Raw genomic sequence first — 25,259 nt, forward strand, 5'->3', positions numbered from 1 at the left:
CTTTTTGATGACTGCTTCAATTTCGTCCATAGTTATTGGCCTATGGAGCTGTTTAGATTCTTCTTGATTGATTTTTGGAAGGTTATATTTTTCTAGGAATATGTCCATTTCCTCCAGGTTGTCCAGTTTGTTGGAATAGAGTTGTTCGTAGTATTTTGTAACAATCCTTTGTATCTCAGCGGGGTCTGTTGTTATTTCACCTCTTTCATTTCTGATTTTGTTTATTTGGGTCCTCTCTCTTTGCTTCTTGGTGAGCCTGGCTAGAGGTCCATCAATCTTGTTTATCCTTTCAAAGAACCAGCTCTTGGTTTTGTTGATCTTTTGTATTGTTTCTTTGGTCTCTATGTCATTTATCTCCGCTCTGATCTTTGTTATTTCCTTCCTTCTGGTTACACTGGGCTTTTCTTGCTGCTCTTTTTCTAGCTCTTTGAGTTGTAGGGTTAAGTAATTTATTACCATTGTTTCTTGTTTTTTGCAATAGGCTTGTAGAGCTATGAACTTCCCTCGCAAGTCTGCTTTTGCTGTGTCCCATAGATTTTGGATTGTTGTGTTTTCATTGTCATTTGTTGCCATGATGTTTTTTACTTCTTCCTTGATCTCTCTGGTGACCCAGTCCTTGTTTAATAGCATGCTGTTTAGTCTCCATGTGTTTGATTTCTTTGGATTGTATTTATTGTAGTTGATTTCCAGTTTTATGCCACTGTGATCTGAGAAGATGCTTGATATAATTTCTATCTTCTTGAATTTGAAGAGACTTTGCCTGTGACCCAGCATATGGTCTATCTTTGAAAATGACCCATGTGTACTTGAGAAGAATGTATATTCTGTGGCTTTGGGGTGAAATGTTCTGAAGATGTCAATTAATTCCATCTGGTCTAGTGAGTCATTTAGGATTGCTGTTTCTTTGCTGATTTTTTGTTTAGGGGATTTGTCCAGTGGTGATAGTGGGGTATTAAAGTCTCCTACTATGATTGTATTGCTATTAATCTCTCCCTTGATATCCTCCAGGAGTTTTTTAATGTATTTGGGTGCTCCTATATTGGGAGCGTATATGTTTACCAGAATTATTTCTTCTTGTTGGATTTCTCCCTTTAGTATTATGAAGTGGCCTTCCTTATCTCTTGTTATGGCATTTACTTTGAGGACTATTTTGTCAGATATAAGTATTGCTACCCCAGGTTTTTTTTCATTTCCATTTGCCTGAAAGATATTTTTCCATCCCTTCACTTTCAGTCTGTGTGAGTCTCTTGTTCTGAGGTGGGTCTCTTGTAGACAGCATATATATGGGTCGTGTTTTTTTATCCATTCAGCTACTCGATGTCTTTTGATTGGAGCATTTATTCCGTTTACATTTAAAGTTATTACTGATAGGTTTTTCTTTGTAGTCATATCTATTTTTGTGTCTGTATTCCTTCTTACCTGTTTATTTCTTCTTTTTACAGTATTCCCTTTAGCAATTCTTGCATTGCTGGTTTGGTGGTGATAAACTCCCTGAGCCTTTTTTTGTCTGCAAAGCTCCTGATTTCCTCTTCAATTTTGATTGATAGTCTTGCTGGATATAGTATTCTTGGATTCAGTCCTTTGCTTTGCAACACTTTGTATACCTCCTTCCATTCACTTCTAGCTTGTTGTGTTTCTGTTGAGTAATCATTTGACAATCTGATGGGTGTTCCTTTGTAGGTAACTCTCTGTCTCTCTCTTGCCGCCTTTAGGATTCTCTCTTTATCATTTATATTTGGCATTGAAATTATGACATGTCTTGGTGTGGGTCTTTTGGGGTTGATCCTGCTTGGGACTCTCTGTACTTGCGTAACTTTTATCTTTCCCATATCCGGGAAGTTTTCTGTCATTATTTCTTCAAATATATTTTCTAATCCCTGCTGCTCTTCTTGTCCTTCTGGCAGCCCTATTATACGCATGTTACTTCGTTTCATGTTGTCCCGAAGCTCCCTTAGGCTTTCCTCCTGCTTTTTAATTTTTTTCTCCAATTGCTGTTCAGATTGAGCTTGTTTCTGTACCTGATCTTCTAACTCACTAATTTGGTCCTCTGCTTCTTGTAGTCTACTGTTGAAACTTTCCATGGTGTTTTTGATTGTAGCTATATCACTTTTCATTTCTTCCTGATTCTTGCATAAGTTGTTGATTTTCTCATCCATCCGATGTATAAATTCCACGACCATTACTCTGAACTCCTTTTCGGTCATGTTGCAAGCTTCAGTTTCACTAATTTCCTTTCTTGGCGACTCCACATTTTCTTTCCTCTGTGAGTTATTTCGTTTCCCCATTCTGGCTATTACCAGAAAGCTCAAGCTTCCGTTTGCGTGGACCTGGGCCGTGTGCTGTGGGGACTTCGCTCCACCCGAGTTTCACTGAAGTGCTCTGACACAGGACGTGTGGCTGCCTTTGGTTGGCAGGAACCAGACTTGCCCAGGGTCAGTGTCCCCAGTGTTCCGTGTGGTCTCGTGTGCACACTTAGAATCAGGGGCCCTGTCTGCACCACACTGTTGGTATGTGCCGAAAATGAGATCCTTAGCATGTGCCAGGAGTCAGAGTTTCCCTGTGTCTGCACCAAGACTCGAGTGTCGAAGTCTCTGTTGCCTTGTGCGGTTTCTCGTTGAGAATCAGGGTCCCTGTGTGTGCATGCACCAACAATTGGGGTCGCTGGCTCTTAGTGTGAGTGCGCTGTGAGTCAGGGATCCCAGGCAGCTGTGTCCGGCATGCCAAATTCCCTGAAGTGGAGCTGCGTCCTGTGTGTGCTCTCTCTACTGAGCCAAACCGGCTAGAGCGCACATTCTTAAAATCCTGAAGGTGAGCTGGCTCCGTGCACTCTCCCAGAGTCCCGGAAGGGGGGTGGAGTCCGTCCTGCGCGCCAAATTCCCCAAAGGGAAGCCCCTCTGTGCATGCTCTAAGATTCCCCGAAGGGGGAGCTGTGACCCGCAAGCCAAATTCCCCCAAATTCCCTGAAGGGGAGCCCTCTGTGCGCACTGACAGATTTCCCCGACGGGGAGCTGCTTCAGTCCCACGCGCACCAAATTCCCTACAGGGGAGCGCGTCCCTGCGCAAAGCTCGGCAGCTTGGGCGAGGGGCGTGTCTATCAGTTACTATGGCGCTATCTGCGCGCCTGCGGGGAGGGGGATAGGCTCTTTGACTCACGGAAATCTGCGGGGAAGTCTGGATTCTTGTTGTTTGTTAGTCTGAAGATGTGATAGCAGTTCTCTGTCCCCAGTGGCTGCAGGGTCCTGGTTTGTGTCAGAAGCCAGGATCCGAGTCTCAGGCAGCTCTGTTTCTCAAGTTGGCGTGGTGTCCGCGTCCGCACCAGCCGCTGAGAAGTGTCCACTTTGTGCGCGGGGCTCCGCCATCTAGGACTGCCCGGTTAGGGAGCCCCTTGGAAGACCTGCAGAATCTAACTGACCCTAGCTCATACACACACACACACCCCACACATCTACACTCTCCTCTATGGGTTCCTCACTCACACTCTCTCCCTACCTTCCTGCCGGTCACCATCTTTTTCCTTTCTTTCTTCTTTCTTTTAATAAATTTTTATTGTTGAAAGTATTATATATGTCCCCCGTTTTCCCCCATTGACCCCCACCCTCACCCTAGACCTTCACCACCTTATTGTCTGCATCCAAGGCCATGCATATCTGCATACAACGTCTTTGGTTGATTAACTCCCACCAACCCACCCTCCCCGCCTTCCATCCGAGATTCCACACTGTGTTCTATGCTTCCATGTCTCTAGATTCACTCTGTTCATCAATTTATTTTGTTCATTAGATTTCATATATGAGTGAGGTCATGTGATACTTGTCTTTCTCTGACTGACTTACTTCACTTAGCATGATACTCTTGCCAGATTCATTTATTAAGTTTAATAGTTTTTTGGTGGAGTCTTTAGGGTTTTCTACATACAATATCATGTCATCTGCAAGTAATTGATCTTGGGTCAAATGGCAGTTCCATATTTAATTTTTTGAAGAGACTTCATACTGTTTCCATAATGGCTGAATTCCCACCAGCAGTGAATTAGGGCTCCCTTTTCTCCACATCCTCGCCAGCACTTGTCATTGATTGACTTGTTGATGGTACCCATTCTGACAGGAGTGCGGTGATATCTCATTGTCATTTTAATTTGCATCTCTCTGATGATAAGTGTCTTTGAGCATTTTCTCATATGTCTCTTGGTCATCTGTATATCCACTTTGGAGAAGTATCTATTTAGGTCCTTTGCCCATTTTTTAAAATATATTTTTTAATATATATTTTTAATGATTTCAGAGAGGAAGGGAGAGCGAGAGAGATAGAAACATCAGTGATGAGACTGAATCATTGATTGGCTGCCTCCTGCACACCCCCTAGTGCGGATTGAGCCCGCAAACCAGGCATATGCCCTTGACAAGAATCGAACCCAGGATTTTCAGTCTATAGGTCGCTGCTCTATCCACTAAGCCAAACTGGCTAGGGCTGCCCATTTTTTAATTGGATTTTTTGTCTTCCTTCTGTTAAGTTGTATGAATTCCTTATACATTTTGGATATTAACCCTTTATCAGATGTATCATTGCCAAATATGTTTTCCCATACAATGGGCTCCCTTTTCATTTTGTTGATGGTTTCTTTAGCTGTGCAGAAGCTTTTTATTCTGATGTAGTCCCATTTGTTTATTTTCTCCTTAGTTTCCTTTGCCCTAGGAGATGTATCTGTAAACATATTTCTATGAGTCTTGTCTGAGATTTTGCTGCCTGTGGTTTCTTCTAGGATTTTTATGGGTCCCAACTTACATTTAAGTCTTTTATCCATTTTAAGTTTATTCTTGTATATATTGTAAGTTGGTGTTCTAGTTTCATTTTTTTTTAATATACCTGTCCAGTTTTATCAATAGGAGACTGTCTTTACTCCATTGTATGCTCTTGCCTCCTTTACCAAATATTAATTGAGCATAATGGCTTGGGTCAATTTCTGGGGTCTCTGTTCTGTTCCATTGATCTATATGCCTGTTCTTGGGCCAGTACTAGGCTGTTTTGATTACAGTGGCTTTGTAGTACAACACGATATTGTGATCCCTCCCAACTTTCTTCTTCTTTCTCAAGATTGCTGCAGTTATTTGGGGTCTTTTTTGGTTCCATATAAATTTTTGGAGTATTTTTTCTAGCTCTGTGAAATATGCCATTGGTATTTTAATGGGGATTGCATTGAATCTTAGATTGCCTTAGGTAATATGGACATTTTAACAATGTTAATTCTACCAATCCATGAACACAGTATATTTTTCCATTTGTTTATATCTTCTTCTGTCTCTTTTTTCAACATCCTGTAGTTTTCCAAATACAGGTCTTTTGCCTCCTTGCTTAAGTTCATTCCTAAGTATCTTAATATTTTTGTTGCAATGGTGAATGGGATTATTTGTTTAGATTCTCTTTCTTAGAATTCATTATTAGTTTATAAAAAAGCCATCAGTTTTTGGGTGTTGATTTTGTATCCTGCTACATTGCCAGATTCATTTATTAAGTCTAGTAGTTTTTTGGTGGAGTCTTTAGGGTTTTCTATGTACAATATCATGTCATCTGCAAATGAGTTTTACTTTCTCCTTTCCAATTTGGATGCCTTTATTTCTTCTTCCTGTCTGATCACTATGGTTAGGACTTCCAGCACTATGACGAACAGGAGTGGTGAAAGTGGGCATCCCTGTCTTGTTCCTGTTCTTAAGGGAAATGGTTTTAGTTTTTGACCATTGAGTATGATATTGACTGTAGGTTTGTCATATATGGCCTTTATCATGTTGCGGTATGATCTCTTTATTCCCACTTTGCTGAGAGTTTTCAATCAAAAAAGGGTGTTGGATTTTGTTGAATGCTTTTTCTGCATTGATTGATATTATCATGTGGTTTTTGTCTTTCAATTTGTTTATGTGATTGCTGTGACCTTCACAGCAAGTTCAGGATGACTTGTAGGAGGGCTGTCAACACAATGAGTAAACTATATAAGAAATATGAATTTTGAAGGCATGGGGGGGGGGCAGGTGGAAACCTCTTTTGTGAAGACACTCACCAAGACTGGATCCCATCTACTTTTATTCACTTTGAATACACATTTGTCCTTAAGCAATACATACAGGCAGAATAAAGGTATAGTCTGGTATACAATGTAAAGATTATCAGGTCAGGAAATCGCCTCGAGCCATCGCAATCACAGCAGGAGCAATCTTGTGTTGATTCCAGCCCTGCTGGGATCAAGGTCCATTGGCCTTCCAATCTCTCTTTTGCACTTTTATGCTAAATGCTGTTATGCTTTGGCCTCCGGCATGTGATATATCACATTTATTGATTTGCGGATAGTGTACCAGCCTTGCATGCCTGGAATAAATCCCACTTGGTCATGGTGTTTGATCTTTTTAGTATATTGCTGGATCCGATTTACTAATATTTTGTTGAGGATTTTAGCATCTGTGTTCATCAGGGATATTGGCCTGTACTTCTCTTTCTTTGTGATGTCTTTATCTGGTTTTAGAATTAGGATAATGCTGGCCTCATAAAAAGAGGTGGGAAGTGTTCCTTCCTCTTGGATTTTTTGGGATAGTTTGGGGAGGATAGGTGTATTTGTTCACTTTCCTTGGAATTGCTATGTCCTGTTTCCAAATACATCACATTCTGAAATGCCAGAGGTGAGGACTTCAATAAGTTAATTGGGCGGGGGGGGGGGGGGGGGGGGGCACAACTCAACCCATAGCACCGCCTTCTCTCCTCTCTCAGATCTCCTCCTGGCACCTCCCATTGGTGGGACCCAAGTAGAGAGGAAAGGAGCTGGTTGATGTGAACCATAAAATGAGCCTCCGGAGGCCGGGCAGGATGCAGGGTAGACGTGGGTGGGCAGAGAGGCTTCCAGCAGACCCTGTGCGGCCTTCCTTCAGGGCAGGAGCCTTGCACCAGCCACCCGCACCTCTAGACTTACTGTGCATGAGCCCTGCCCTCCTAGAGGAGAGCCACCCTCCACCTCCCGGTTAGATAGCACGTCTCTAAAAGAAGGTGACTGGTTGTTTGGGTCACAAGAGACTTGAAACGGACTGGGAGGCAGGTACCTGGCGCACCACCGAAAGCCCAGCCTTCTCCCCATGACTCCAGGCCGTGTCCCTGGTTTCCGCGCCTCTGTCACCCAGGGACTACATCAGCTGCAGGGAGGAGAACTCACGGACTGGGAATAGCCTGAGTGAAGCTCATCTCTCCCTGCGTGTCAAGATGTCCAGAGCAGGCCAGGCCCGTGGCTCCCGGAAGTCCTCAAAGGCCAGGGTCCAAACTCACTGCCCCCCGTCTTCGGCAGGCGGCTTTGGCCACTGCACACCCAGCCCTGCACCTGTGATCCGGGCTGAAAGTAGAGGAGACTCCAGGGAGAGGGGGCAGAAATGAAGAGCAGAACTTTCTCAGAAACCACAGGGCACGGCCACTTCTTTCTCATCGGCAGAGCTGTGCTCCTTCTTTCGTGGGAGGCAGGGACGTGTCGTTTGTGCCCTGGGCTGAGAGTCAGGCTCCTTAATACAGATAAAGTAGTGAGCGGCTCTGGGTGGGCAGCAGGCAGGGTCGGCTGCACTGGCCACTGTGCCTGTGTGCCTGGCTCCCCGTGCCCCTGTGGACGTGGCTCCCCCATCTGAAAGTGACACCTAGACCTGGAGTAACCTGTTCTGAGGATTTGAGTGAACTGGGGGAAAGCAATAACTACAATTATTTCAATTTAAATAAATCCTGAGAATGGTCTAAAGCCCTGGTCGGCAAACTGCGGCTCGCGAGCCACATGCGGCTCTTTGGCCCCTTGAGTGTGGCTCTTCCACAAAATTAGGAGTACCCTAATTAAGTTAATAACAATGTACCTACCTATATAGTTTAAGTTTAAAAAATTTGGCTCTCAAAAGAAATTTCAATCGTTGTACTGTTGATATTTGGCTCTGTTGACTAATGAGTTTGCCGACCACTGGTCTAAAGCAAGTAATAAGCTCCCTCCTGTGGGCCCTGCCTTGCATTAGCGCTGCTGCCAGACCTGGCTTATCCAGAGGACCGGAGACGTCTTCAGGATTCTTGCCGTCGCCTGCAGTGCCGTCTGCTGCTGTCCTCATGAGCTTCGTGGAGGACGCGTGCGTGTGTCCTGTGGCACAGCAACCAGTTAGCCTCTCTTCCTTTGTCCTGCTTAGACATGTGAGCAAAGAATGCAATTTAATTCTTTCTTCTCTCTTTAGAGGAAAAGGACCAAGTTCATTGCCTGTGATTTTCTGACTGAGTGGTTATACAAGTAAGTTTTTCACGAATATTCAGTGATCCCAAAGATTCAATAATGTTGATTTGCAAGCAGGATAGCAACAATTGACTTGAATTCTTCCTTTGTTTTCTTGTCAATCAAACATATGACATCATGACCAGTCAAAATCCAAAGAGGACAGGGGAGCCGTTCACAGATTTCTTCTCCATTCCCTTTGTGGAGCAGTGGCTGAAGCAACAGTAAGTGCCGACAGAGGTTTGAATAATTTATTCCTGATTTTAAAAGTGTTAGTTTTCTCCAATCTAAGAGAACTAACTCATGTAACCACCCGGGCCCAGGTCAGTTACATCTGTGGCTCCTGCCTCTCGTTATTTTCAGTCTAGGCTCAGGGCATCTACCCGTGCAGTGATCATTCAGAAGCACTGGAGAAACAAATAGAAAACTTTAAACAACTCTTCTCCTAAATAACTCGTCTCTCCATTCTCGCCCTCTCCCTTCCTCCCTCGCTTCTCCTTCCCTTCCCCTTCCTTGAAGGTCATTATGTCTCAGGAAATAGGACTAAAGTTTTCTAACTATTAATTTTTAGTTATATGCATCGGTTCTACATTCAAACCACTAGGACATGACAGATAAGATTAAAACTCTCTGACCATCCTTCTAATGTGAGTCTTCTCACAGAAATAATCCGTTTGCTCGATAGTACATCTTCCCAGAGCTCTTAAATTCGTTATGAACCCTATGAAGGTGACCTCTAGCATATGAAATTAGTAATGCTATTTATGTGGGCTGTTTTCGTCAGTGACAGAGCAACGATACTTACTGAGCACCTGTGTCAGCATCCGTGGCTTCATAAAAATTAAAATGGTACTAATGTAACTCTGCAATAAATCCTTACTGAATACCTACCAGGCGTGCTGCATAGAGTGGGTGCTGTCGGGCAACAGCCTTGGGGTGAGAGGCGTGCTTACACTGGAGGTCGTCCGTGGTGAGGGTTCTGATTGAGAGGGTGGCAAAGCACTGTGGGAGATGGGCTGTCCTGGAGGCCTGGCGTCGGCCTAGCTGGGGCAGTGGCCAAGCTGGTTGCTGCCCAGATTTGGTTTTGAGAGGCAAGACCTCAGGTGTGATCTCCTTCCTGAGTATGCCCTGGACAGGAAGAGTCCAAAGCAGGCAGGAGCCAAGGTTCTTCAGGGGAATGAGGGCAGGAGCCAGGAAACTCTCTGATCCCGGTTTCCCAGCCTCGTGCTATTGACCGCAGGGCAGCCAGGCTGCGCTCACCTTGGAGATGGCTGGGGCCAGACAGTGGGGAGGCACGCCTTCCTGTGGTCATGCCCAGAGCTCAGATGTCACGCAGGAAAAGGGCCCCTGGGTCCTGGGGAGAGGGGCAGATGTGGGCCCAAGTGAGACGCCTCCTGGCATTGGGGAGGCCTGGGGCCCCTTACCAAGACCTGGCTCTGAGTGTGCACAACCCACCAACCAGTTCCCTTCCATCATCCCGTTCTCCCTCCCCACGCTCCATAGCCCAGCTCCAGCGACAGTGGAAGGAGGGTTACTGTGGTCGGAGCCTTGGGCTGGCAGGAAAGCCTGGCTCCAGTGATCTCAGAGGCCCTGGCGAAAGGGAGATGGCTTTTTAGGTGGGCCAGACAACTCTTTCTGTGGAAGATTGTAAATCTTTTAGGATTTGAAGGCCACTGTGGTCTCTGTTACAGCTGCTCAGCTTCACCATTGTAGCACGAAACCCACAGAGAGAACATGGGGACAAATGGATGTGGCTTTGTTCCAATCCATCTTTACTCACAAACGCAGATTTGGCCCAGGGGCTGTAGTTTGGTGCTCCCTGTCTTATGGGGACGCCAATAACCTTCCCACCCATAGTCTCACGCAAGGGCAGGTGGGAGAAAGAGAAGTGAGTAGATGGGGAAGGTGGAAGGCTGCAGAAAGTTATGATCAGGGCAGGAACGTGGGAAGTCGAGATGTGATGGTCTCCATGACAACCCATTCTGAGCGGTAACTGTTCCATCGAGCGGCTGACATGAGGGAAGATGGGATGTGGAATGGTGTGGACTTGGAGCCGTGGCGCTGGAGGTGTCCTCAGTGTGAATGTGAAGTGTCCGGGGGCTGTGGGTGGGTCGGGGGTTGAAGAAGATGACAGCAAGTCAAATTCTGAAGCTGTCCAAGAGGTTTAGGAACGTCGTAGAAGTCCAAGGAGTGCGCATGGACCCTTCTTCCTGGCGACAGGTTTTAGGGACAGTTGGGTTGTAGTGTACGTGCACTTTATGCTAATTCAGGGCTATGCTCTTGGGAGAAAAAGAGAGAAGAATTTTGTAAAATGCAAGCAATTCTACTCTGGAGGTGAAGCATAAAATAGGACACAAGACTCAGATTTTCCCTTCGCTGTTCTCAGAGCAGCTCATAAAGCAGCTACTGCCTTCTGTCTGTCCCTAGTCACCTACCTAGTCACCTGCTAAGCACTGATATAATGTTTAGTCAAGTGCAATTCTGAACAATTTATAAATGTCACCTAATTCAGCTTGTATTACAACCCGAGAAGGAGGAAATGTTACTGTCCCCATTGTATTAGGCTAGCCTAGGCTAGGTTGTAGTTACAACACTACCAAAATACCAGCGGCTCAACCCAGTAACAGCATATGTGTTGCTCCTAATGACTGGTCCAGGTTGGACAGCCTCCTTATAAATTATAATATTTGGAATATGGCATCTGCGAGGTCACTGAAGCAAAGGAAGAAAAGGAGGGAGGAGGCCCCCAGTTCTTAACCTTCTCACCTCTCCTTACTGTCCCTCCTCCCATGGCCCCAAACCAACTGCAAGGGAGACCGGGGTATGTGAGGGAGGCCCTGGGAGTCTCTGTGCTTGTTGATACGGTGACAGCCACGCTTCCTGGAAAGAGCTGAGGCCCAAGGCCACAGGAGGAACGAGCAGAGGAGGGATTGGGGAAGCCTGGCTTCAGACCGCACTCTTACAAACGTGGCTAATTACGGCTCCTTGGGGTGGTTTGTACCAAAACGGGGAGGAAACTGCCCTGTGAGGCTGACCGGCAGATGCTGTGTCTTATGGGTAATTTAAGGATGGTGAGGGTAATCTCTGACTGATGCGATTTTCATCGCACATCCTTACTTTAGAGTAACTCCGAGTAAGTGCAAACCCTTTTAAATAAGGCATGTGCGGGCACCTCGCGCCTCGGACATTCCTGCCTCCCTGCCGGGAGCCATGGGAACTGTGAGTGTGGTCTCCTCTGATGCTCTAGGTCAGACAGACTGCGCAGCTGCCTTCAGGGCTGGGTTCCTGCACCGTCAGGTCACGGCGGGGGCTGCGCTTATTTGTCAGGGGTGGCTGCCAACTGCTTGTCACAGAAACGACGGGCCCTTCTCACAAAGTTTCCCGTAATTTAACATCTCTCCACTCTCCATCCCTTCTCACTTACCCATGTATTTTCCATGGCTTAAAAAACACTGCATTTTTATGTAGCCAAGGATATCGACAACCCTTTAAGAAGTCTCTTAGGTTTATAAAAATAACTTAAGATTTATCATATATAAAGTACATATATTTGTTAAATAAACTGTGCAGTGAAAAGGAAATGTTTAAAATCAAGGCTAATCATAAAATTAAGTCTAGTCCTCCCAAAGGATGTTTGACTCCAAACTGCAGGAACGTTTATTTCCTCCGCTATGTGGTTTTTAGGTTTCCTATTGTTCACAGAGTGACTTTAAGAATCAAAAACAATTACAAGCCCGGCCAGCGTGGCTCAGTGGTTAATTATCAACCTATGAACCCTGAGGTTACGGTTCAATTTCTAGTCAGGGCACACGCCTGAGTTGTGGGCTTGATCCCCAGTAGGGGCGCACAGGAGGCAGCTGATTCATGATTCTCTCATCATTGATGTTTCTCTCTCTTCCTCTCTCTGAAATCAATAAAAACTTATTTTAAAAAATAATAATCACAAAACTAAAGGGTGTTTATCCTGTTTCTTTTCATTGCATTTTCTTGCTGTCTGCGGCAGGCGTTTGTTTTCTCTAGCCCTGAATTGATTCCCCCTGTTGGCGGCAGCACTTCTTGTGTTCCTGGGGGTCACCCTTCCCATTCTCCGCTCCTAGACGGTGAGCCAGCTGATCCCTCCTGGGCTCTGCACTGGCGTCCGCAGCCTGGCCGCCCGCAGTGACTCCACCGCCACCAGGGTTACCCACACTGGCTCCGTCGAAGAGAGTCTAGAGATTTTTCAAGAGCAACCAGGAAAGATTTCTCTCTTTTCCTCTAAACATGGAGCTTTGAAGTGACAAGCCTTGAGCTGCGCAGGGCAACCACGTCAAGGGGTTCTGCGTGCCATCCAGCAGTGCTGAGAGTGGCCAGGGCCTGAGTCCTGCAGGGGTGGGGCCCTTGTCTCTGCCGAGGCCATGTGGATATGTATAACAGCACTTGCAGGCCCTACAACATTATCGACTTAAAAATGAGCCTGCTGTATTAGGTCAAACGTGTAATTACCTCACCAGGGCCAGACCAAATGACTTTGAGGGCCTTCTATGGCCGCGGGCCGGATGTTGTTTTGAGCCTCTGTATAGGGCCTAATGCCGGCCCTACCCCTATTAGTTAAGTGAACCAGCAAATCCTTTTTTTTCTGTTTGTTTAGCCCAGTTTGAGTTAGGTTTCTAATACTGGAAAACGAAAGAATCCTGACTGATATGTGTTCCTACATGGTATTTACCCAACTACCCTCCAGTGATCCACATGAGTCCGCTTTCTCTAGGTTCTGCTGCAGTAATAAACACCCTCAGATCTCAGTGCCTTGTAACAACGAAGGCTTATTCTTCACACTGTCACCGGGAGGCTGCATGTCACGTTGGGCTTTGCTCCAAGTCTCTTCAGCGGGGACGCAGGACGCAGGAGCAGCCCTCCCTCAGCCTCCAGCAGAGGGAGAAGAGCGGCCTCGGCCCAGGAATGGCCAGCACGAGGCCGCGGCCGCCTCCCCAGGGAGCGGTGCTCTAGGGACGTGACTCCACCGAAGGGAGAAATCGAGAAATCGGAAGGCGCGTGACAGAGAGGAGGGATGCGGGCTCTCCCGGGAAAGGAGGGTGCTGGGGACGGCGGCAGCGTGCTGCCCACTCTCTCCGGGCTGGGCCAGGCCGTGGTTCCCCTCTCAGCATCACATCTCCTGGTGGCTTTCTTCCTGGTTCTGAAGCCAGCACCCCCTCCTTTGTGGGATACAGTCCTGATTCAACTCACCAGTCAGAAGCAATGAAATTATTTGCAATCATATTAAGAGCAGAAAGAGTTTCACTTTTTATTTTAACTGAAAATAATTGGTCAGATTCATTTGCAAGAAAACATCACTAAATAAGCCCCAGCAACAAAGATGGCCTGTGTCCCGGGAGAAGGTGGTGAAGGATCGCTCTCACGCCGAGGCCTCCGTGAAACAGTGTGTTTTACAAGAGAAAAGAAAAGGTTGCTTTGGGTGAAGCATCTTTTCAGCTAAGTTCTACCCTTAGATAAGCAAAGGGGAAAGCCCACAATACTCCATGGCGCCGTAAGGTATCTCATTACCAAACTCGGGGGGAAGCGCAGTGTCTCCAAGTCGTTTCAGGACAGCCCAGCCCTGCGGCACCTACTGACCTGAGTTTGGTGGTGGGATGGGAGTGCTCGGGCCTTCACACGGCCCGCAGACAGCGCGCTGTGCACAGGGATGGGGTGGCCCAGCAGACAGCGGGCTGTGCACAGGGATGGGGTGGCCCAGCAGACAGCGCGCTGTGCACAGGGATGGGGTGGCCCAGCAGACAGCGCGCTGTGCACAGGGCTGGGAGGGGTGGCCCCGCAGACAGCGCGCTGTGCACAGGGCTGGGAGGGGTGGCCCCGCAGACAGCGCGCTGTGCACAGGGCTGGGAGGGGTGGCCCCGCAGACAGCGCGCTGTGCACAGGGATGGGAGGGGGTGGCCCAGCAGACAGCGGGCTGTGCACAGGGCTGGGAGGGGTGGCCCAGCAGACAGCGGGCTGTGCACAGGGATGGGGTGGCCCAGCAGACAGCGGGCTGTGCACAGGGATGGGGTGGCCCAGCAGACAGCGCGCTGTGCACAGGGCTGGGGTGGCCCAGCAGACAGCGGGCTGTGCACAGGGATGGGGTGGCCCAGCAGACAGCGGGCTGTGCACAGGGCTGGGGTGGCCCAGCAGACAGCGGGCTGTGCACAGGGATGGGGTGGCCCAGCAGACAGCGGGCTGTGCACAGGGATGGGGTGGCCCAGCAGACAGCGGGCTGTGCACAGGGATGGGGTGGCCCAGCAGACAGCGGGCTGTGCACAGGGCTGGGGTGGCCCAGCAGACAGCGGGCTGTGCACAGGGCTGGGAGGGGTGGCCCAGCAGACAGCGGGCTGTGCACAGGGATGGGAGGGGTGGCCCAGCAGACAGCGGGCTGTGCACAGGGATGGGAGGGGTGGCCCAGCAGACAGCGGGCTGTGCACAGGGATGGGAGGGGTGGCCCAGCAGACAGCGTGCTGTGCACAGGGATGGGAGGGGTGGCCCAGCAGACAGCGTGCTGTGCACAGGGATGGGAGGGGTGGCCCAGCAGACAGCGGGCTGTGCACAGGGCTGGGAGGGGTGGCCCAGCAGACAGCGTGCTGTGCACAGGGATGGGAGGGGTGGCCCAGCAGACAGTGGGCTGTGCACAGGGATGGGAGGGGTGGCCCAGCAGACAGCGTGCTGTGCACAGGGATGGGAGGGGTGGCCCAGCAGACAGCGCGCTGTGCACAGGGATGGGAGGGGTGGCCCAGCAGACAGCGTGCTGTGCACAGGGATGGGAGGGGTGGCCCAGCAGACAGCGGGCTGTGCACAGGGAGGGGGTGGCCCAGCAGACAGCGCGCTGTGCACAGGGATGGGAGGGGTGGCCCAGCAGACAGCGTGCTGTGCACAGGGATGGGAGGGGTGGCCCAGCAGACAGCGTGCTGTGCACAGGGAGGGGGTGGCCCAGCAGACAGCGTGCTGTGCACAGGGATGGGAGGGGTGGCCCAGCAGACAGCGTGCTGTGCACAGGGATGGGAGGGGTGGCCCAGCAGACAGCGGGCTGTGCACAGGGAGGGGGTGGCCCAGCAGACAGCGTGCTGTGCACAGGGATGGGAGGGGTGGCCCAGCAGACAGCGCGCTGTGCACAGGGATGGGAGGGGTGGCCCAGCAGACAGCGTGCTGTGCACAGGGATGGGAGGGGTGGCCCAGCAGACAGCGCGCTGTGCACAGGGATGGGAGGGGTGGCCCAGCAGACAGCGCGCTGTGCACAGGGATGGGAGGGGTGGCCCAGCAGACAGCGCGCTGTGCACAGGGATGGGAGGGGTGGCCCAGCAGACAGCGCGCTGTGCACAGGGATGGGAGGGGTGGCCCAGCAGACAGCGGGCTGTGCACAGGGAGGGGGTGGCCCAGCAGACAGCGTGCTGTGCACAGGGATGGGAGGGGTGGCCCAGCAGACAGCGCGCTGTGCACAGGGATGGGAGGGGTGGCCCAGCAGACAGCGTGCTGTGCACAGGGATGGGAGGGGTGGCCCAGCAGACAGCGTGCTGTGCACAGGGATGGGAGGGGTGGCCCAGCAGACAGCGCGCTGTGCACAGGGATGGGAGGGGTGGCCCAGCAGACAGCGTGCTGTGCACAGGGCTGGGAGGGGTGGCCCCGCAGACAGCGCGCTGTGCACAGGGATGGGAGGGGTGGCCCAGCAGACAGTGTGCTGTGCACAGGGATGGGAGGGGTGGCCCAGCAGACAGCGCGCTGTGCACAGGGATGGGAGGGGTGGCCCAGCAGACAGCGTGCTGTGCACAGGGCTGGGAGGGGTGGCCCCGCAGACAGCGCGCTGTGCACAGGGATGGGAGGGGTGGCCCAGCAGACAGTGTGCTGTCGTTCCTGTGGAGCGAGCTCTTTGGTCGGTGTGTCGGATGGGAAGGCAGACTTTGGTCTCAGTGCATCATAGGCTGGAGGGCTCAGGGACAACGCCCTGTTTGCTCTGCACCTCAGCCGCGGTCTCCAGGCGGCAGGAAGGAGCGCTGCTTCCTGACCTGGGGACCAGCGGGCGCAGCAGCCCTGAGAGCAGTCCTCGCTGGGCGTCTCTGAGGCGAGGGGCCTGCCTCCCGCCGCCTCCGTGTTCCTGGGAAGATGCTCGGGGACCTGTGGGAGGCAGCGTGGCAGACACAGGTCTCAATCTTAGCTCCGCCAGGTATTAGTTGGCGTGTTCGTTTTTTAAGAAATCATCCCAAAATGGATGGCTTAAAACAATACACATTTACTCTCTCATTTACTTCTGGAAGCCAGAAGTCCAAAAGTCAGTTCCTTAGGACGCTCTGGGGAACTTGTTTTCTTGCCTCCCGGTTTGGGGCGGCCTGCGTTCCAGGGCCGGCCCCTCCTGGCATCACTCTGGCCTCTGGTTTCTGCTGTCGCAGGCCTCCTCCTGCATAGCGTCTCCCTCGGCCCCTCTCGCCGGCCTGTGACCCGATTCTAGGCCCACCTGGATCCCGCCTGGTTCCTCACATGTGCAAGTCCGTTTTGCCTTGTGAGGGAGCATGTCGTGTGAGGGAGCATGTCGCGTGAGGGAGCATGTCGCGTGAGGGAGCATGTCGCGTGAGGGAGCATGTCGTGTGAGGGAGCATGTCGCGTGAGGGAGCATGTCGTGTGAGGGAGCATGTCGTGTGAGGGAGCATGTCGCGTGAGGGAGCATGTCGCGTGAGGGAGCATGTCGTGTGAGGGAGCATGTCGCGTGAGGGAGCATGTCGTGTGAGGGAGCATGTCATGTGAGGGAGCATGTCGCGTGAGGGAGCATGTCGTGTGAGGGAGCATGTCGCGTGAGGGAGCATGTCGTGTGAGGGAGCATGTCGTGTGAGGGAGCATGTCGCGTGAGGGAGCATGTCGTGTGCACAGGGTGTGGAGGCATCTGGGAGGCGCTTGGCCGCCTGCACAGCCTGGTCCCTGGCGCTCACCCGGCGCCTCTGAGCGGGCCCTTCCCCTCTCCCCCCGGGAGGGAGAGAACCCTGCAGGGAAGGTGCTCTGAGCAGTAAGGATGGATCAGGACCCTTTGTTGCAGGCCACAGAAATGGAAGGCCGCTGGAGGAAAAGGGTGCTGACAGTAAAAGGTAACTCTCAGCATGGAGGAGACAGGGGCCTGGCCTCAGAGAGCAGGGGTAGGGCTCTAAGGGGTCAGGCCGATGGCCCTTCTCCAGGACACACTGCCCAGGAGATCTCTGGTCTCTGACATGGCCTGTGAGGCAGGAGAGGCTGGAAGGCCGAGAGAGGGGGGAGGGGATGGGAGGCTGAGAGAGGGGGGAGGGGATGGGAGGCCGAGAGAGGGAGGAGGGGATGGGAGGCCTAGAGAGGGGGGAGGGGATGGGAGGCCGAGAGAGGGGGGAGAAGATGGGAGGCCGAGAGAGGGGGGAGGGGATGGGAGGCCGAGAGAGGGAGGAGGGGATGGGAGGCCGAGAGAGGGGGGAGGGGATGGGAGGCCGAGAGAGGGGGGAGGGGATGGGAGGCCGAGAGAGGGAGGAGGGGATGGGAGGCTGAGAGAGGGGGGAGGGGATGGGAGGCCGAGAGAGGGGGGAGGGGATGGGAGGCCGAGAGAGGGAGGAGGGGATGGGAGGCCTAGAGAGGGGGGAGGGGATGGGAGGCCAAGAGAGGGGGGAGGGGATGGGAGGCCGAGAGAGGGAGGAGGGGATGGGAGGCTGAGAGAGGGGGGAGGGGATGGGAGGCCGAGAGAGGGAGGAGGGGATGGGAGGCTGAGAGAGGGGGGAGGGGATGGGAGGCCGAGAGAGGGAGGAGGGGATGGGAGGCTGAGAGAGGGAGGAGGGGATGGGAGGCCTAGAGAGGGGGGAGGGGATGGGAGGCCGAGAGAGGGGGGAGGGGATGGGAGGCCAAGAGAGGGGGGAGGGGATGGGAGGCCGAGAGAGGGGGGAGGGGATGGGAGGCTGAGAGAGGGGGGAGGGGATGGGAGGCCGAGAGAGGGGGGAGGGGATGGGAGGCCGAGAGAGGGAGGAGGGGATGGGAGGCTGAGAGAGGGGGGAGGGGATGGGAGGCCGAGAGAGGGAGGAGGGGATGGGAGGCTGAGAGAGGGAGGAGGGGATGGGAGGCCTAGAGAGGGGGGAGGGGATGGGAGGCCAAGAGAGGGGGGAGGGGATGGGAGGCCGAGAGAGGGAGGAGGAGATGGGAGGCCTAGAGAGGGGGGAGGGGATGGGAGGCCGAGAGAGGGGGGAGGGGATGGGAGGCCGAGAGAGGGGGGAGGGGATGGGAGGCCAAGAGAGGGGGGAGGGGATGGGAGGCCGAGAGAGGGGGGAGGGGATGGGAAACAAAAGGTGGGAACTGGCCGGGAGGCCAGCTGGGGTGAGGCTTTGGACATCATGGTATAGAGTTTGAATTTTTCTTCTTTCTTTTGAGTGTGATAGGAAACTATTGGGGGGTTTTGAGCAGAAGAGTGAAATGACCAGTTTATCTTTTTAAAGATCACTGTGGTACTGCATGGGGAGTGGGCTGAAGTCAGCTCTTGATGGTGCGAGCAGGGCGGTCAGTGTGGAGGTGGCGGCACTTGGCATCGAGGAGGTAGGAAGAGGTTGGATTGGGGATATAGTTGATGTTGGCCTGAGACTTGCTGCTGGATGGGATGTGGGAGAGAGAAGCCCAGCATTCCTTGGAGGCTTCGGCCTGAGCCGCTGAGTGGGAGCCATTTACTGCCACGATGAGGGGAAGGCAAGCTCCGTTTGAAAATGTGATGGGTTTAGTGAAGAAGCACACCTTACTGGGAATAAAATGTGAACCTTAATTTCTTTTTGTCCCCAGTACCTGCCCCACTGAATCTCTCTTCCTTTTGGGAAGCTGCCCTTTCATGACTTTTGGGGTCAAATTCCATAACTTCCATTGATTTTTAGAGAGAGTCAGGAGGGAGGGTGAGAGACACGGAGCCAAACACCAATGTGAGCGAGACACATCGATTGATGGCCCTCCTCACGCACCCAATCCAGGGCCTGGGATGAAGCCTGCAACTGAGGCACAGGTCCTTGACCGGAATCAAACCCGGGACCCTTCAGTCCGAGGGCCGATGCTGTCCACTGAGCCACTCCAGCCAGGGCAGGTCACTCTGTTGTTAGATAGTCTCATTCACTATTTGGATTCCTCTTGCTTATTTTTAAAGTCTTAATGGTCAGGGCCGTCCTGGGAGTAAGACTCATCGTTCCCCCTTGCCCCGCCCCCGACGGAGCCTCCTGATTCAGAAGGGGTGCGCTCTGAGCGCAGTGAGCCTCAGGGGCACCGGCCCCTGTGCCTGTCACTGACAGTCAGCGGTGTCGCTCACAGGCCAGGGCGCAGTGATGGCGGCGTGCCATTCGCACTCGCTGCTCCTGTCAGAGTGCAGGCTCTCCTTGCTTACCGCGTGATTCCGAAGCACATGTGTTGCTATATCACTTTTAACACATTTTGATAATTGTATTTCAATATAATTGGTTTGCTTTTAAAAATATGTATTTTTGTTGATTTCAGAGAGGAAGGGAGAGGGAGAGAGAGATAGAAACATCAGTGATGAGAGGGAACCACCGATTGGCTGCCTCCCGCATGGCCCCTACTGGGGATCAAGCCCACAACCCAGGCATGTGCCCTTGACCGGAATCGAACCCAGGACCCTGAGTCTGCAGGCCGGTGGTCTATCCACTGAGCCACACCGGCCAGGGCTTGGTTTGCTTTTTAATCTTATTTACCTTCATGTTTTTCAAACATTATTCTGAGAAGGACTCCCAGTTGCCACGGTGGAGAGGCATCCATGGCAGAAAACAAGTTTGGGCCCCTCGAAGGGGTTGGAGCAGGTGGGAGGGTCCTTTCCTGCTGGTGTGAGGAAGGCGGTCTGTCCCTCACATTACCCTCCCCACGACCCCCTGCCTGGGCTCTCCATCGCAGTCTGCCCACCCCAGTTCTCCATGGCGACACCTGCTGGCTGAGCCTGAGGCTGGCAGCAGGTGGGCAGTGAGCGCCGGCCCTGGCCCAGGGCAGCTTCCCGGGGAGGGAAGTGGGACTCGACTCTGGCTCTGCCTCGCCCAGTGCTTCAGCCAGGTGCAGGGTAATGACTGCTCGTCGGTCGGCAGGGTCTTCAGGGGCGGTGGCTGAGCGGGGAAGCAAGATCACACCCTAGTGACGGTGACTTCTCAAGTGCTTAGTCCTCCAGAGCCAGGCAGCGGGGGTTGGCGTTGTCCCTCCCATCATGGGAGCTGGGCTTGAACTAACCCACCCTAGCGCGGTCTCTCCATCCGGGCGGCGGAGTCTAGTGGGCTTCTTCCAGATGCTGAGGCTCGCTGTTGAGGATGGTGATGTCCTCAGCTGAGGCTCGCTGTTGAGGATGGTGATGTCCTCAGCTGAGGCTCGCTGTTGGGGATGGTGATGTCCTCAGCTGAGGCTCGCTGTTGAGGATGGTGATGTCCTCAGCTGAGGCTCGCTGTTGGGGATGGTGATGTCCTCAGCTGAGGCTCGCTGTTGAGGATGGTGATGTCCTCAGCTGAGGCTCGCTGTTGAGGATGGTGATGTCCTCAGCTGAGGCTCGCTGTTGAGGATGGTGATGTCCTCAGCTGAGGCTCGCTGTTGAGGATGGTGATGTCCTCAGCTGAGGCTCGCTGTTGAGGATGGTGATGTCCTCAGCTGAGGCTCGCTGTTGAGGATGGTGATGTCCTCAGCTGAGGCTCGCTGTTGAGGATGGTGATGTCCTCAGCTGAGGCTCGCTGTTGAGGATGGTGATGTCCTCAGCTGAGGCTCGCTGTTGGGGATGGTGATGTCCTCAGCTGAGGCTCGCTGTTGAGGATGGTGATGTCCTCAGCTGAGGCTCGCTGTTGAGGATGGTGACGTCTTCAGCTGAGGCTCGCTGTTGAGGATTGTGATGTCTTCAGCTGAGGTTCACTGTTGAAGATTGTGACGTCTTCAGCAAGCAGGCTTGGAAACCTGTGAAGGCTGAGGGCAGGGTGGATGACCACGTTTACTGAATACGGGGTAGATGGTATGAAATCGGGGCCACGAGAGGCTTTCTGAACACTGCTTGAGTCAGGCTTTGTGGCCTGTGGTCAATGGCTTTGCCCGGGTTGTGCTCTTATTTCCGAGAAAACTTCGTAGCCTCTGACCTAATGAACCGTGGGCAGAGCCTGGGCCCTGAGATTTAATTTTCAGTATAAAGCAAGCCTTTTCCCTTCCTGCTTTGTTTTGCTTAAATGCCATTTTGGATGGTACATCTTGCCTTAGAACTGGCGGAGAAACAAATAAAAACTAAATTCTCAGATTCCCTTGCACATTTTGTAAGCATGCTATGTCTTCCTCAGGGCCTGCAGGTCTTTCGCACAGCTTCCCCCAGTGGGGAGGGTGTACACACACACACACTCAGGAAAATTAATTCTTGTTCCTTCTCAGAATTCAAGCATTGATTCTTGAGACTCAGATATATTTAATTCACATGAATTAATTTGGAAAAAAAGAACATGACAAATTAGCATTTCCAATAAAATTCTTCTTGGAAAAGTCCTCGGCAGCACTGCTGGGCCCTTGGGATGTGCAAGGCTGTGTGCTCGGGGACGTCTGACTCACACGAGCTGGGGTGCTCAGGGGGCCTGGCTGCAGACGGAACACCTGACTGGCCCCTGTGGCCGGCCTGCTCATCTGCCCTCCCCTGTCCCCCGGGTGGGTGGTCGCCTCCACTCAGGCTCTTATTTTTATTGGAGCCGAAGCCAGTTGCACTGATTCCCAAAGAGAGATTGGCCTTTGATTGCGGGCGGCCTGCTGAGGTGATGAGTGTTCCCAGGCTGCTCTGACGATGACGCCCTTGCTTTGGCCTGACTGACATGGGCTTTCTCATACTCAGTCTGGACCTGAGACTAGACTGCGCCCCGTATTTAGCCATGAGAGCGGGATGTCACAAAAGGCGGCCTCCTGTGACTGCGTACAGGCCCTGAGAGCCTCATGCCGCCTGAGGAAGTGTCCCTGTGGTGCGGAGCAGGAGGGTTCCTTCTTGGTGAGAGAGGGCCCTTTGTCTGGCTCTGTCGCTGGCCCACCTGCTGGCCCGCACTGCAGCCTCCTTTCTCCTGCTGCTCCAGGACAGGAGGACTGGTCCTCTGAGGGTCTCATGGCACCAGTGGTGAAAATATGATAGGAAAATTGCAGCTGAATGGATAGGCGCCATCATGTCCCAGGTACAGGTGGCAGCTGCACGGGCCCTGCCGGCTTGCCATAGCCGTTGTCTGCGATGCGGCTTCCCCGTTGTCATCTGGGCCGGTGGCTGGGTCTCCTCTGTCCGACCCGCAGCTGGGCCCTCTCCTGGTGTGACCCGGGAGCTGCCTGCTCCTCTCTTCGGCTGTTCTTTGGGTTTCCGGGCCAGTTTGCATTCTCGGCAGAAAGCGGTCAGTGACCTCGAACGAGTCCCTGGGCTCCCCTGAGCCTCAGTTTCTTCACTCTAGAGGAGGAAGCACAGGAACTCATTATTGATGTTGTGAGGATTTCAGGCAGTGGAGTGTGGGGAATGTGTGGCCCACTCTGCCAGGCACAGAGGCTTCGTTCACAGCGTCATCGTGTGTCCCCTCTGAGCCCAGCTGGTCCCAAGTGCCGAATGGCCTCGAGGAGCGAACAGGCCATGTCTGCCCTGGTGGGGCTTTGGGTTCAGCTGGCGTTGGGTATTAATTGGATACTCACAGAGCTCTCTCTCCAAAGTGGCCAAGGACTGGAAAGGACGATGCACAGACCTCCTGGGCCCTGATGTAAGCAGAGGACATCTCTCACGAGCAGTCGCAGAGAGACGGGAAGAAAGAACAAGGGAGTTAGGAAAAGAGGTGTCAGGGCCCCAGCCCTAAGGTGCCTTTGAGCAAATTAGGAAAAGACACTCCCAGCCCAGGGCAGGTCAGCTCTCACCCTTGAACATCAGGCTTAGAGTTGGGCTCTCTGCCCGTTGGGGTGCCCTTGAGCAGAGAGCCACCTGCCCACTACACAGCGCCCTGGCTGGTGCAGGAGGACACGAGGGGGGAGGGCACGTGAGGAGGGGAAGGGCCGCATGGCTGAGCACAGGAGCGGGGCTGAGGGAGGGCCCGGAGGCCCAGGTGGACGCCAGCAGGTGCTAACCACGGTATGGTGGCATCATTCTCCCAGGTCCCTGCTGGCACCCCAGGCCTGGGAAACAGGTCTTCCTAGAAGCCGCTGGCTTTTAACTGATGAAGGCGAGTTACTTACAAGGTGGGATTTGTTAGTGTCACAGAATAAGGACAGTGAGAGGCGTTAAGTGAAAAGCCGGGAGCTGACACACCTCCAGGGCCGGCCTCCAGCAAAACACCATGCTCGCTCGCAGCCCAAAGAATGCCTGCCCGATAGGGCTTTATAGAGATCCCAACTGTTCTTATCAGCAGTTAGGATCTCTATAAAGCTTTAGGAGAAAAGAAAAAGAATTTAGCCATGTTTTTGTTTTTTTATAAATATATTTTTATTGCTTTCAGAGAGGGAGAGGGAGAAAGAGATAGAAACATCAATGATGAGAGAGAATCATGGATCGGCTGCCTACTGCACACCCCCTACCAGCTGCGCATGTTTTACTATCTATCCATACTAATAAAAGGGTAATATGCTAATTATACCAGATAGACCAGACGTCCTTCCTGACCAAGCTGGGGCCCGGGTGAAGCCATCTAGGGTCCTGGGTGCCAGCAACTGGCCCGGGTGAAGCTGCAGCCTCACGGGGTTCCGGGTGCCTGGGGTCGGCCAGAGGGAGGGAAGCCTGGGGCCTGGTGCCTGCGGCTAGCTGGAGGAGGGATGCCTGGGGCCCGGGTGCAGGGGCCAAGGCAGAGGCAGTTAGGGGTGATCAGGCAGGCAGTTAGGAACCAGTGGTCCCGGATTGCAAGAGGGTGCAGGCGGGGCTGACGGACTCCCCTCCCCCTCCCCGTGCATGAATTTCATGCACCGGGCCTCTAGGCCTCCTATATAATAAAGTGGTGATATGCAAATTAACCCTCACACACTCACAAGATGGCTGCCTATCACCAGGCTGGCAGGGGGGTTAGTGAGGGACTACCAAATGACTGAACAAGCAGGCTGCGTGGGGCGACCAGGCCAGAAGGGGGGTTAGTGAGGAACAACCAAACGACTGAACAAGCAGGCTGCGTGGGGCGACCAGGCCGGCAGGGGGGTTAGTGAGGGACGACCAAATGATTGAATAGTAGGCTGCGTGGTGCGACCAGGATGGTGGGGGGGGGGGGGGCTGTGAGGGGCGACCTGGCTGGCAGGGGGCGGCATTTGGGGACAACCAGGCCAGCAGAGGGGGGCAGTTGGGAGCAACCAGGCCGGCAGGGGGGGCAGTAAGAGGTGACAAGGCCAGTGGGGGGGACAGTTGGGGGCGACCAGGCTGGTGGTGGGGGGAGTTAGGAGCAATCAGGCTAGCAGTGAGGGGGCGGTTGGGGGCACCTGGCTGGCAGCGGAGGGGAGTTAAGGGTGACCAGGCTGGCAGGAGGGGCAGTTAGGGGTGATCAGGCAGGCAGGCAGGTGAACGATTAGGAGCCAGCAGTCCAGGATTGTGAGAGGGATGTCCGACTGCCGTTTAGGCCCGATCCCCGGGATTGGGCCTAAACCAGCAGTCAGACATCCCCCAAGGTGACACAGATTGGAGAGGATGCAGGTTGAGCTGAGGGGACCCCCCTCACCCCATGCATGAATTGTGTGCACTGGGCCTCTAGTCCTATCTAATAAAGAGGTAATATGCAAATTGATCATCACTGCAACACACAAGATGGCCACCGCCATGTGGTCAAAGATGGCCACCCCCATGTGGACATAAGATGGCCACCACAAAATGACCTGCAGGGGAGGGCAGTTGGGAGGGAACAGGCCTGCAGGGGAGGGCAGTTGGGGGGGACCAGGCCTGCCGGGGAGGGCTGCTGGAAGGGACCAGGCCTGCAGGAAAGGGCAGTTGGGGGAAACCAGGCCTGCAGGGGAGGGCAGTTGGGAGGGACCAGGCCTGCAGGGGAGTGCAGTTAGGGATGACTGGGCCTGCAGGGGAGAGCAGTTAGGAGTG

The 25,259-nt window shown here is 52.9% G+C and overlaps 1 protein-coding gene across 3 annotated transcripts in view; it reads left to right on the forward strand.

Moving 5' to 3' along the window:
* IQCK (IQ motif containing K) overlaps positions 1 to 25,259 on the forward strand; it is a gene marked incomplete at its 3' end in the record, with an annotated part of 106,324 nt that overhangs the window by 43,150 nt on the left and 37,915 nt on the right. For all 3 annotated transcript variants that reach the window (XM_079784083.1, XM_079784082.1, XM_079784084.1), the window contains exons 5-6: positions 8,223 to 8,275; positions 8,404 to 8,481. In XM_079784083.1, the coding sequence (XP_079640209.1) occupies positions 8,223 to 8,275; positions 8,404 to 8,481 (131 nt within the window). The remainder of the gene's footprint in view (positions 1 to 8,222; positions 8,276 to 8,403; positions 8,482 to 25,259) is intronic.

Source organism: Cnephaeus nilssonii, assembly GCF_951640355.1.
Source record: "Cnephaeus nilssonii genome assembly, chromosome: 2".
Lineage (NCBI taxonomy): Eukaryota > Metazoa > Chordata > Mammalia > Chiroptera > Vespertilionidae > Cnephaeus > Cnephaeus nilssonii.